At 41.7% G+C, this 14,076-nt stretch overlaps 1 protein-coding gene across 1 annotated transcript; it reads left to right on the forward strand.

Moving 5' to 3' along the window:
* The first annotated feature begins 78 nt into the window (after positions 1–78).
* Positions 79–12,338, forward strand: LOC129825091 (plasminogen-like). The gene is made up of 19 exons (XM_055884869.1): positions 79–187; positions 1,372–1,507; positions 1,600–1,706; positions 2,171–2,285; positions 2,418–2,557; positions 2,992–3,112; positions 3,496–3,614; positions 4,938–5,100; positions 5,242–5,366; positions 5,572–5,731; positions 9,623–9,852; positions 9,963–10,111; positions 10,355–10,448; positions 10,590–10,704; positions 10,833–10,907; positions 11,125–11,265; positions 11,357–11,463; positions 11,622–11,767; positions 11,918–12,338. Exons 1-19 carry the CDS (start codon positions 142–144, stop codon positions 12,080–12,082), a joined length of 2,454 nt encoding a protein of 817 aa, XP_055740844.1. The 5' UTR covers positions 79–141; the 3' UTR covers positions 12,083–12,338.
* The last annotated feature ends 1,738 nt before the right edge of the window (positions 12,339–14,076 follow it).

Genomic DNA, 14,076 nt, shown 5'->3' on the forward strand with positions numbered 1-14,076 from the left:
CTGACCTCTGCTCCATGTGCTTGTTAGGCCAATGATTGACTGATGAGTGAAATCTATCTATTTGTCTCACTGACATGGCTTAAACGACACAAAACATATCCCACTGGTGAGTTTGTATGCACTGCTTGACAGTGCCGCATCATGGACCTGTACAAAGCAGTGTTGCTAGGTGTCCTTTTCTCTGCAGGTAAGATACAGCTGGCATCATTTTACACATTTTAAATTGAAGTGAACTGAAGGACTCCCACACAGTGTTTATACTTGCAAATTGAACATTTATTCACAAATGAGTTCTATCTGTACATTGAAGTTTTTTGCTAAGTTCCTGTGCTTATGAATTTACTACAGGTGTGCTTAGTTCTTTAATCTAATAATTTTGTAAGATTATCTTCTGTCAAACCCTAAAACTGTATTATTCTTCTTACTATGTAATTAATCTCGCAGATCGGCCTACTGTACAGTGTATTGTAACTCATTATTAGCCTTTATAAACTGGGGGGTTCGAGTCCTGAATACTGATTGGCTATACGGAGCGACTTACAGGAGCAATTAAGGTTAAGTGCCTTGCTCAAGTGCACATCGACAGAGTTTTCACCTCGTCGGCTCAGGGATTCGAACCAGCAACTTTTCAGTTACTGGTCCAACCCTCTTAAACGCTAGGCTACCTGCCACCCTCATCATTTATACTGTATATCCTATGTGTACATATTCTACCACAACCAGTTTAATTACTATTCATAAACTGGGTGGTTCGACCCCTGAATGCTGATTGGCTGACAGCAGTGGTATATCAGACGTATGCCACGGGTATGACAAAACATTTATTTGTACTGCTCTAATTACGTTGGTAACCAGTTCATAATAGCAGTAAGGCACCTCTGGGGTTTGTGGATTATGGCAAATATACCACGGCTAAGGGCTGTGTCCAGGCACTCCGCAATGCGTCGTGCATAAGAACAGCCCTTAGCTGTGGTATATTGGCCATATACCACAACCTCTCGTGCCTTATTGGTCTAGATTTACTGCTGTAGTATAAGTAGGCTACTGTGGAAGAATGAGTAAATACTTTTTGCACTGTATTTAAGAGTAATAGGAACAATGTTGTGTTAAAACACTGTTCATTACACAAACAGTTCTATGTATTTCTCTTAGTTGTAAATGGTTTTGAAATAACTTGTTTTTTTGTCTGTGGTGTATGTCCACTCCACAAATGGCTAATCTGTCAATATACCTTCATGTTGCAACCTCCATTCTATAGTGGTCTTTAACAGCAGTTTAGCCCTGAAACCATTGAGTTTTAGCTTTGCATCACAGAGCTATTGTAAGCAAATTCAGTCTAACTCATTATTTCTTATCTGTTTGTCTATTTAGTCAGTGCGGGTGTCCTGGATGAATATGCAAAAACAGAGGGCGCCCGGATTATGTCTATATTGAAGAGGGAGTACTCAGTAGGCACGGTCCTAGAATGTGCCATCAAGTGTAATGCTGAAACAGCTTTCACTTGCAGGTAATTTAAGGCTTATGGCCATTACATGAACAGTGATAATGATTTACACATGAGTTACATAGTCAGATTTCATTCTGAATGTTTCTTGGCAGGTCCTTTATATACATTGAAAAGGATCAAGAATGTTTGACAATACCAGCAAACACCAAAACAGAGCATGTTCTGAGAAGAACCAGCACAGCTCTCTACGAAAAGAAAGGCAAGTCCTAAAATTTTTTCGATTTTCTCGATAAGTAGCTAGGCCTGAAAGGGCTTCCTATCATCATTAATGCATAATGGACTACACATTTTCGAATCTAAATGTAGGACTGTGAGTTTCATGTGATTGTATTAGTCAACATTATTTTCGGTTAATATTTAGCTGACCTCTGTGGAGAGTCCAGTAAGAGGTTTGGACTGTGTCTGTAAGCAAACAGAAGAGGTGATGCAGATTATCTAAACAACCCAGTCCAATCAGTCCTTCAGTGGGAGGTACATACGGTATATCAAATACATACTGACCATATATGACAACGTCTCAGATAGTAAAGGCCTGATGATGCTTTTTGATTACCCAAGAGGGGTGTTTAGTGCATTGCTGAACTTGCCTAATAAAATCTCAAAGATTATTAACCAAGCCACCCACCTACTACTGTTGAGACATGCTATTCTATGTCTTTATAGTGTACTTGATGGAGTGTGTGAATGGAATCGGTATGGACTACAGAGGAACTAAGTCCAAAACAAAATCAGGGAAGACATGCCAGAGATGGGCATCAAAATACCCCCATAACCCCAAGTATGCTCACACACACCTACAATATTTCTCATATTCCTATAAAGTATTTTATTTACATATTATTGACTACAAGCAACTTGTGAGGTTAGATTTCTTTGCAGCAGAAGTAAATTCACAGAATCATTCCCACAGCATGACCCCTTCAACACACCCCAATGCCGACCTGGAGTCCAACTTCTGTAGAAACCCAGATGGCGACAGCAAAGGACCCTGGTGCTACACCAGAGACCCTGAGACCAGGTGGGAGACCTGCAACGTCCAGGACTGCAGCGGTACCCTTAATATCTTGTTATTTCCCCACTGCCAATAAGATGATCAAATAGCTGATGTTATGTTGGTATAAAAGTTAAAATCCCAAAAGCAGATTACACTCTTAGAAACAAAAGTGCTATCTAGAACCTAAAATGGTTCTTTGGCTGTCCCCATAGGAGAACCCTTTGAAGAACCACTTTTTTTTGGTTCCAGGTAGATCCCTTTTAGGTTCCATGTAGAACCCTTTCCACAGAGGGTTATACATGGAACCCAAAAGAGTCCTACCAAGAAACAAAAAGGGCTCTGCTATAGAGACAATTCAGTGTATATATCTTTAAACAAATAGTTGACTCGCTTTTTTAGTCACTTTTCCTCATCATAACATCAATTTTTTAATACAGTAGGTGTAATTTGGAAGTGTTTTATTTCTAAAGTGCTGTTGTTTGTCCCACAGAGGAATGTATGCACTGCAGTGGTGAGGACTACAGGGGAAAGATCTCTACCACTGAGAATGGCTACACCTGCCAGCGCTGGGATGCGCAGAAACCTCACAACCACGGCTACAGTCCCAGCGCGTAAGAGACTTTACTGTCTCTCTCTCTATCTAATATTGGATCCATAGGGAAAGGGGGATACCTAGTCAGTTGTACAACTGAATGCCTTCAACTGAAATGTGTCTTCTGCATTTAACCCAACCCCTCTGAATCAGAGAGGTGCGGGTGGGCTGCCATAATTGACATCCAGTCTTCCGGCGCCTGGGGAACAGTGGGTTAACTGCCTTGCTCAGATGCAGAATGACAGCGTTTTACCTTGCCAACTCAGGGATTCAATCCAGCAACCTTTCAGTTACCTGCCCAACGCTCTAACCACTAGGCTACCTACAGGTTATATGTTTACCATGTGCTCCTTCATCTGCCCCTCTTGACCTCTTTCTGTGTCCCGTTCCCTGTCTCTCTAGTCTTCCTGAGAAGTACCTGGAGGAGGACTACTGTAGGAACCCAGATGGGGACCCCAGACCCTGGTGCTTCACCACCAGCCCCTCCAAACGCTGGGACTTCTGCTCCATCCCTCGCTGCAGTGAGCTTTCACCCTATCTCCTCTATCTCTCCCCTGTCCCCTCTGCCCACCATGACCCTACTAGTGACTGTCATCCCATTAATGTCTTTTAGTCTTTTCTCTCATTGGTCTCCCGTCTACCTTTTGGTCAAGTTGTTTTTCTACCCCGCATTTTTATCATCTCACCACAAGAGGCCAATATAGCACCTGCTCACACCACGTGCAAGTAAATAGTTGTGTGTGTACCATAATCGTTTAACTTAATTATCCAATTAGTCCAAAAGATTTTAAAGCAAAATTCACTATTTCATTTGACAATACTTGTTCACATATTGGTCGTTTGTGTCAGTGAGTTTCTCCGTTATTATGGAGATGCTTTTCTATTTCTTGATTTCAAACATTTTCGTTTGTAGTAAAGAAGCCTAATGTTTTAGACTACTTTTTGAAAAATGAATTGTGTATATGTGCCATTCAGAGGGTGAATTGGCAAGACTAAATATTTAAGTGCCTTTGAACAGGGTATGGTATTAGCTGCCAGGCGCACCGGTTTGTGTCAAGAACTGCAACGCTGCTGTGTTTTTCACGCTCAGCAGTTTCCCGTGTGTTTTAAGAATGGTCCACCACCCAAAGGACATCCAGCCAACTTGACACAACTGTGCGAAGCATTGGAGTCAACATGGGCCAACATCCCTGTGGAATACTTGACACCTTGTAAAGTCCATACCCAGACTCAATATTAGGAAGGTGTTCCTAATGTTTGGTATACTCAGTTTATATTATTGTCATATGCAGCGAGTGTCCCAGCAGGATATTTACACACTATATTCTTGTCTTTCCATTTACTGTACTTTTACATAGACTGTACTTCCATGTTTGGTTTCATTGACTCTCCCCTTTAATTGCCCCTAATTGACCAATTTGTAGCTACAACTTCCGAGTCTGTTGGAGAAGATCAGCTTGAGCAAAGTGAGGTATAGAACGACTGATCTACAAATAGTATTCCCTTGCCAAATAATAGGTTTTGTGCGATCAAGATTTGCAAAGCTACGCCTTTCCTGGCTCAGGTGATACCCCGCCCGAACACACGATCACAACCAGACGTTGATTGATTGTTTGAAGACAGCTTGTGTCAATTACAGAATATTTATTAGGATTTTCTACCTGCAGCAACACTTGCAGGATAATGCTGGAAATACTGGTAAAAGCACAGTGCCTCATTTATGGAGCAAAAAGCAGGACCCTCCCCATGACCCCCTGCTCTTTCACATAAAAATAATTCAAATATGAGTTCACTAACGCCCAGGGAGTTTTCCTCACTCTCCCTTCTCTCTCCTTCTCCCGTAGCTTCTGAGCCTCCCACGGTGGTGGAGGAGCTCACCTGTAGCACAGGCGACGGCGGTGCCTACAGGGGAACTGTTGCCGTGACAACGTCTGGGAAAGCCTGTCAGGTCTGGGCAGCTCAGACGCCCCAAAAGCACAACAGAACTCCAGACAACTACCCATGCAAGTAAGATCAACCCATGAGATTGGGCAACTTGTTTTTACTCAAACAAGAGCAGAGCATTGCATTTGTCGGTGTTATAATGTATTGAAGATGCAGACTGACTGTGACTTAACCAATATGAGTGGTTGTTTGTGTTCTTGTCAGAGGCCTGGACCTGAACTACTGCAGGAACCCAGACAATGAGAGGATGCCCTGGTGCTACACTACAGACCCAGAGACACGTTGGGAGTACTGCAAGGTGCCTAGCTGTGGAGACGTTCCTGGACCAGGTCACTTTACACTGTCGTGTGATGATGATGATGATGATGATGATGTGAATGCATTGGATTTATATAGGGCTTTCCCAAGTGTTAAAACTGCTATACACCAACTACATAATGAAACTCATATCATCCACTACCAATCCATACATTCTACATTTTTCACCAAAATTCATATTTGGTTAACATGGTTCATATTATTTTTGATGTACAGATGACGCTGCTCCCGCTCCAGCTGAGGAAGACTGTTATGTGGGCAGCGGGAGTGAATATCGTGGCATGGTGACAGAGACCATCAGTGGGAAGAAATGCCAGTCCTGGAGCTCGATGACACCTCACAGTCACAAGAAGACACCTCAGGACTTCCCTAAAGCGTGAGGCCTAGAGCATAGTCAAGTATAATCTCTCTCTAGATCATCTGTAGCTTTATTTCTGTATTCTACTATCTGGTCATTTAAAGTAGAAATGGGGGGGGGGGGGGGGGGGGGGGAATCAATTATATTTATTCTATGACTCCAAGTATCAAGTGTGTATTTATATATATATATACACAGTACATACAGTTGAAGTCGGAAGTTTACATACACCTTAGCCAAATACATTTAAACTCCGTTTTTCACAATTCCTGACATTTAATCCTGTTAAAAATTCTCTGTCTTAGGTCAGTTAGGATAATCACTTTATTTTAAGAATGTAAAATGTCAGAATAATAGGAGAGAGAATGATTTATTTCAGCTTTTATTTCTTTCATCACATTCCCAGTGGGTCAGAAGTTTACAGACACTCAATTAGTATTTGGTACCATTGCCTTTAAATTGTTTAACTTGGGTCAAACGTTTCGGGTAGCCTTCCACAAGCTCCATAAGTTGGGTCAATTTTGGCCCATTCCTTCTGACAGAGCTGGTGTAACTGAGTCAGGTTTGTAGGCCTCCTTGCTTGCACACACTTTTTCAGTTCTGCTCACAAATTTTCTGTAGGGTTGAGGTCAGGGCTTTGTGATGGCCACTCCAATACCTTGACTTTGTTGTCCTTAAGCCATAACTTTGGAAGTATGCTTGGGGTCATTGTCCATTTGGAAGACCCATTTGCGACCAAGCTTCAACTTCCTGACTGATGTCTTGAGATGTTGCTTCAATATATCCACATCATTGTGATGCCATCTATTTTGTGAAGTGCACCAGTCCCTCCTGCAGCAAAGCACTAACACAACATGATGCTGCCACCCCGTACTTCACGGTTGGGATGGTGTTCTTCGGCTTACAAGCCTCCCCCTTTTTCCTCCAAACATAACGATGGTCATTATGGCCAAACAGTTCTATTTTTGTTTCATCAGACCAGAGAACATTTCTCCAAAAAGTACGATCTTTGTCCCGATGTGCAGATTTTTATTGCAGTTTTGGAGCAGTGGCTTCTTTCTTGCTGAGCGGCCTTTCAGGTTATGTCGATTTAGGCCTCGTTTTACTGTGGATATAGATACTTTTGTACCTGTTTCCTCCAGCATCTTCACAAGGTCCTTTGCTGTTGTTCTGGAATTGATTTGCACTTTTCGCACCAAATTACACTCATCTCTAGGAGACAGAACGTGTCTCCTTCCTGAGTGGTATGACGGCTGCGTGGTCCCATGCTGTTTATACCTGCGTACTATTGTTTGTACAGATGAACGTGGTACTTTCAGGCGTTTGGAAATGGCTCCCAAGGATGAACCAGACTTGTGGAGGTCTACAATTTTTTCTGAGGCTGATTTCTTTTGATTTTCCCATGATGTCAAGCAAAGAGGCACTGAGTTTGAAAGTAGGCCTTGAAATACATCGACAGGTACACCTCCAATTGACTCAAATGATGTCAATTAGCCTATCAGAAGCTCTGACATCATTTTCTGGAATTTTCCAAACTGTTTAAAGGCACTGTCTTCTTAGTGTATGTTAACTTCTGACCCATTGGAATTTTGATATAGTGAATTATAAGTGAAATTGTTGGACAATTGTTTGAAAATGTACTTGTGTCATGCACAAAGTAGATGTCCTAACCGACTTGCGAAAACTATAGTTTGTTAACAAGAAATCTGTGGAGTGGTTGAAAAACAAGTTTTAATGACTCCAGCCTAAGTGTATGTAAACTTCCGACTTCAACTGCATATTTTGGGGGGCAACTGCACGCAGATACATAAAACCTCATTGCCCTCATTGCCCTCATGACCTCATTGCCAAAATCCCAAAGTATCCCATTAACTTAACTAGCGGTAGTTGGCTGTACCTGTGCAAAACCTCAGGTATTTCTCTTTCTCTAGATTGATTTTCTTTTTAACTGGTGAGCCAACATGTTTTCAGCACTTTTATTTCCATGACTGATCGTTTTGTAATGGCTCTCTCTTGTCCCTCTGCAGCAGACATGGTGAGCAATATGTTTGGAACATCGAATCGCAATAGAATTGCAGTATCGAATCGCAATACATATAGAACCGTGAGAATCGCAAGAATTGTATTACATATGGTATTGGCACCTACACTACCGGTCAAAAGTTTTAGAACACCTACTCATTCAAGGGTTTTTCTTTATTTTTACTATTTTCTGCATTGTATAATAATAGTGAAGACATCAAAACTATGAAATAACACACATGGAATCATGTAGCAACCAAAAAAGTGTTAAACAAAATAGATTTGAGATTTGAGATTCTTCAAATAGCCACCCTTTGCCTTGATGACCGATTTGAACACTCTTGGCATTCTCTTAACCAGCTTCACCTGGAATGCTTTTCCTACAGTCTTGAAGGAGTTCCCACATATCCTGAGCACTTGTTGGCTGCTTTTCCTTCACTCTGTGTTCCGACTCATCCCAAACCATGTCAATTGGGTTGAGTTCGGGGGATTGTGGAGGCAAGGTCATCTGATGCAGCACTCCATCACTCTCCTTCTTGGTAAAATATACCTTACACAGCCTGGAGGTGTGTTGGGTCATTTTCCTGTTGAAAAACAAATGATAGTCCCACTAAGCCCAAACCAGATGGGATGGCGTATTGCTGCAGAATGCTGTGGTAGCCATGCTGGTTAAGTGTCCCTGTGATTCTAAATAAAGTAGTTAACACTGTGGATAACACTGCCTGTGATTTTAAATAATTAAAGCACCCCCACACCATAACACCTCCTCCTCCATGCTTTACTGTGGGAAATACACATGCGAAGATCATCCGTTCACCCACACCGCATCTCACAAAGACACGGCGGTTGGAACCAAAAATCTCCAATTTGGACTCTAGACCAAAAGACACATTTCCACCGGTCTAATGTCCATTGCTCGTGTTTCTTGGCCCAAGCAAGTCTCTTCTTCTTATTGGTGTCCTTTAGTAGTGGTTTCTTTGCAGCAATTTGACCATGAAGGCTTGATTCACACAGTCTCCTCTGAACAGTTGATGTTGAGATGTGTCTGTTACTTGAACTCTGTGAAGCATTTATTTGGGCTGCAATTTCTGAGGCTGGTAACTCTAACGAACTTATCCTCTGCAGCAGAGGTAACTCTGGGTCTTCCATTCCTGTGGCGGTCCACATGAGAGCCAGTTTCATCATAGCGCTTGATGGTTTTTGCGACTGCGCTTGAAGAAACTTTCAAAGTTCTTGAAATGTTCCGTATTGACTGACCTTCATGTCTTAATGTGTTTGGTCTTTTACCAAATAGGGCTATCTTCTGTATACCAACCCTACCTTGTCATAACACAAGGTAGGGATGGTATACAGAAGAAAGCCCTATTTGGTAAAAGACCAAGTCCATATTATGGCAAGAACAGCTCAAATAAGCAAAGAGAAACGACAGTACATCATTACTTTAAGAAGGAAAGAAATTCCACAAATTAACTTTTAACAAGGCACACCTGCTAATAGAAATGCATTCCAGGTGACTACCTCATGAAGCTGGTTGAGAGAATGCCAAGAGTGTGCCAAGCTGTCATCAAGGCAAAGGGTTTCAAGAATCTCAAATATATTTAGATTTTTTTAGCACTTTTTTGGCTACTACATGATTCCATATGTGTTATTTCATAGTTTTGATGTCTTCACTATTATTCTACAATGTAGAAAATTGTCAAATTAAAGAAAAACCCTTGAATGAGTAGGTGTTCTAAAACGTTAAACCGGTAGTGTAAGTATGATGATAATATTGTATCATGAGATCCCTGGCAATTCCCAACCCCAATTTTAAGCCAAACAAAGTAATATGTCATTATTCAGTGTCTGAGGACATTAGATGACATGTATTTTACCTATGTTTCACAGCGATTTGAGAAGAAACCTGTGTAGGAACCCTGATGGCGACCGTGCTCCATGGTGCTACACCACTGACCCCTCGGTTCGTTGGGAGTTCTGCGCTGTGGAGAAATGCCCAACAGCTCCCAAGCCTACTTCTAAGCCTGACAAACCTGACAAACCTGACAAGCCTGACAAGCCTGACAAGCCTGACAAACCCGATCAGCCCAAACCAGCACCCTCTCAGACACCCTCAGCTGGTCATCCTTTTTAATCCTTTAATCCTTTCATTCATTCATCCTACATTGTCAATGTTCAGGGGAGCAATTGATTATATTATATACTGATATCGTTTTCTGTTGACGTTCAGATTGCAAGGTGGGCAATGGGGGGACATACAGGGGTCCTGCTTCTATGACCATGTTGGGTGTCACATGTCAGAGGTGGAGCTCCCAAAGCCCCCATCAGCATGCCAGTTTCAACCCTGAATCCCACCCTGACAAAGGCCTGGAGTCCAACGTAAGTCCATGGCATTTTCTTGCTAGATGTACTGTATTTAAAGGCCCTTTTTGACCATTTTAACTGAAAACAATCACAGTAAGGTACTTAATTGTTACCCAGAAGTTATTTGATATTGAGATAAGAACAGCTGCATTGGGCCTTTAAATAATGTCAAACAATACTGTGGAAGTACTGCATATGATAGAGGAGACATTTAGGAAGATGTACTTCAATTAATTCAGCGTCTTTTTTCACTGTTAGAATTGCAGAAACCCTGACAATGACGTGAATGGACCATGGTGCTACACCACAGACAGAAGCAAAAAATGGGACTACTGCCAAATCCCAGAATGCGGTATGTGGCCTACATTGAGATACAGTTTCTGTTAATCATTATACATATGGCTGTGCTGAAACAAACCTGTTACATCCAGATCAATTTGGTTACTGTCTACATGGTAGAATGCACAAATAAAACTGTCTTTTTGCTCTTCAGCTGGCTTGAAATGTGGGCAGCCGGTTACAAAACCCAAGAGGTGTTTTGGTCGCATCGTTGGAGGCTGTGTGTCCAAACCCCACTCATGGCCCTGGCAGATCAGCCTGAGGACCAAGTATGGAGGATAGCATCCCATTCCCTTTCATGAATTGTATTAATGCATTGATATTTCCATCCAGACAGATAAAACAATATATCTCTTGGAGAACTAACTTCTTCACTCTTCTGTCTGTCCTCCTAAAGCACTGGTGTTCATTTCTGTGGGGGAACTCTGATCGCCCCTCAATGGGTCCTCACCGCTGCCCACTGCCTGGAGAGGTGAGAGAACAGCCCGTATTAACTCAGTTGTCTTGAGATTTATTACTCAATAAATGTATACCAACAAGAAGAGCAGCTGTACATATACTGTGTAGTAGTGGCTGAGTGATAGCCTCTTACACAACAGAAGAAGAGCATTACTTTTTAGTAATGTTTACTGTGAGGCCCTAATTATGGATTAAATAAAAGTTTGTCTTTCTATGTTTGTGCGTATCAGATCAAAGAGGCCATCTGCCTACAAGGTGTTCATGGGAACCCACACAGAGAGAGGAAATGAAGCGACCAAGCAGGAGCGTAATCTGGAGAAACTGATCCTGGGACCTGACAGGACAGACATTGCACTGCTGAAGCTAGAAACGTGAGGCCAGAAAAACTCTATCAAGTGTATCACATTTGTCTTGCTGTTTGGAAGTCAGAGGCTGTAAAAACACTTGTGTGATTGGTTGCAGCCCTGCACTCATAAATGACAAGGTTTTACCAGCATGCTTACCCGAGAAGGATTACGTGGTACCACCTGGAACAGAGTGCTATGTGACAGGATGGGGAGAGACACAAGGTTCAAGAGTCATGCATGTTTTTTACCTTTGTGATTTCTCATAACATGAGACAGAATTAAGTAATTCTTCTGTTCAGGACTCCATTACTTTGTTGTTGCAAATGTAGCAATTATTTTCTATATTTTCTGACATGAAACATTGATCTTTGTGTTTGTAGGAACTGGTGGAGATGGGATCCTCAAGGAGACGGGCTTCCCTGTTATAGAAAATAAAGTGTGTAATCGTCCTGCCTACCTGAACAACAGAGTCAAGGACCATGAGATGTGTGCTGGGAACATTGAAGGGGGAACAGACAGCTGTCAGGTATACATGCTCAGCAACAACTAGTAGTCATTCAATATCAGTGAGGACTGTGTGGTTGGTTGTAAACTGCAGTTTCCACAGTGATTTTAAACGTAACTGTTTTAGAGTGATGATGATAATGGTGGTGATTATGTTTTTGACCTCTTCCAGGGTGACAGTGGTGGCCCTCTGGTGTGTCATGCCCAGAACAGCTTTGTCCTCCAGGGAGTGACATCCTGGGGTCTGGGCTGTGCCAACGCCTTGAAGCCAGGGGTGTACGCCAGAGTATCAAAGTTTACGGATTGGATTAACAGTCAGATGAAGATTCATTCTTAACTCCCTACTCTCCATAATCTGGAGAAATGTGTAATTTGAGCCACAAATCTAGTTTTGTTAAGAATTGAAAGTACAAATTAAATACTTGTGGTAAGTGATTTTGTCAGAAATTGCAAGGATCATTATTTTTGTTAAGAAAACAAAATAATTCAATTGTTAAGCAATGCAAATATGTTCTAGCCTGGAAGACAGCAATGGTGTTCGGCCACATGTTACATTTTTTTAATTAAACAGCTGACATTGTGTGCAATTGGGATCTTGAATGGGAAACCTCTTTATTAAGTTCTGTCAGGTCAGTCAAAAATAAAAGTTTGTAACATTAACAAAACTGGGGTATATTAACATTTGGGATAACTTGAGACAGTTGCAATTTAAGAATGAGAAATGTTTCTCTCAAAACACATACTTTAATGAGGAGAATGTCCGGTATGTATAGTGATACATATATTTAAATACCAATATCGCAACAACAAAACAATAGGATTCACATCATGTTTTTGGAAACAACAAATGCAACAAACATATTGTGGGATATAGGCTATGCTACATAGATTCATAAATACGGTATAGGAGGAAGACCAATCAGATGATTGTGGATTCTGTGTTGGTTGTCATGTTAGTGGGCAAGAGATTTGTCAGCTGTTGACTCTTCAGGTGTTTTTTTTTGTTTCTGATCACCAATGGAATATGTAAATTCATTAATATTCCCCATATAACTTTCTACAATGCAACTTAGTTTAGTTTGAACAATGTTGAAGTAATCTCACCTGTTTGGGAACTCAATGTCATCAATGGTCTCAGGAAGTGGAACACCTCTGGCCTCCAGCTATGAACGCTATCGCCCCTATGTGGTACGTACAACACAACATATGAACACATTGAGTTTCACCCAGCAATGGACTCAGGTGTATAAGCATCTTATAACAGGTTAATTCGTGTTTTAATCATGTACCGAAGATGATGAGTGGCAGCTCCAGCCAGATGGCAGCCAGTCTGTAGAGAAGGAACAGGGCCACGATGCCTCCGATGTCACACAGAGTGGAGCACACTGACACAACGAGGTTCCTGAAGAAAGAAACAATTGTAGTATTTCCAAGCAATTTCCATACATTTTGTCCTATCTTAGTTATTAGTTCTCCATTTTGAGATGCTACAACTTCGTTTTGTATGTCCCCCTGGTTACATTTACCTGACAGCGGTGTGGTATAATTCACTGTTCACAAACATCACCATCTCAAAAGCCATGGTGATGCCCAACCGGCCTATACGGGCCACAACTGTCTTGACCCATGACCCATAAGTAACCTGTTAGAGAGAGACATGATGTATCGTATGCACTCTGCACATTAAATAAGATGGGGTACTGTATTAAATCAAATCAAATTTTATTGGTCACAATCGCTGAATACCACAGGTGTAGACGTTACAGTAAAATTCTTACTTACGAGCCCATTCCCAACAATGCAGAGTTAAAAAGGTAGACAAATATTTGTCAAATAATAAGGAAATTGTTACACAATAAAAACAATAACGAGGCTATGTGTAGCATGTGTGAGAGTGTGAAGCATCAATATGCATGTGTGTGTGTGTTAGAGTGTTAGTGTAGTGTGTGAGAGTGTGCATAGAGCCAGTGCAAGGGAGTCAGTGCAAAACAATTAACCTTTTACTGTAGTGGGATAAGTCAGGGTCACACAGAGTGTTTCTTGGTAGTCTTAAACAAATCTACTTTGAAACAAAAATATACACCTCAAACACATGGTTATGGGCTTAAAAAAATAAGTGTCATGTGGAGCGGAACAGGTGAACCCAAGAGCAGACTCAGACGAGGAGACTGGGATGAGGTAGCCAAGGTATTTATTGAAACACCAGGGAAGACGGAGTGCAGGCCATAGGAAGCTCGAGCGGGTTGCTGGAAACCAGGTGCTGAGGCTGAGGCTGGAGCGAGAGGTGTGGGGACAGGCTAAGCAGGTCTGGAGGGGAATCCAAGGGAGCGT

This window comes from Salvelinus fontinalis, chromosome 27 (genome assembly GCF_029448725.1).
Source record: "Salvelinus fontinalis isolate EN_2023a chromosome 27, ASM2944872v1, whole genome shotgun sequence".
In the NCBI taxonomy this organism is placed as follows: Eukaryota; Metazoa; Chordata; class Actinopteri; order Salmoniformes; family Salmonidae; genus Salvelinus; species Salvelinus fontinalis.

Coding starts and splice junctions, on each gene's coding strand:
- LOC129825091 (XM_055884869.1), top strand. CDS start 142: ATGGACCTGTACAAAGCAGTGTTGCTAGGTGTCCTTTTCTCTGCAG. Junction 188..1,371: donor AGGTGTCCTTTTCTCTGCAG/GTAAGATACAGC, acceptor TTGTCTATTTAG/TCAGTGCGGGTGTCCTGGAT. Junction 10,449..10,589: donor CTGCCAAATCCCAGAATGCG/GTATGTGGCCTA, acceptor TTTGCTCTTCAG/CTGGCTTGAAATGTGGGCAG.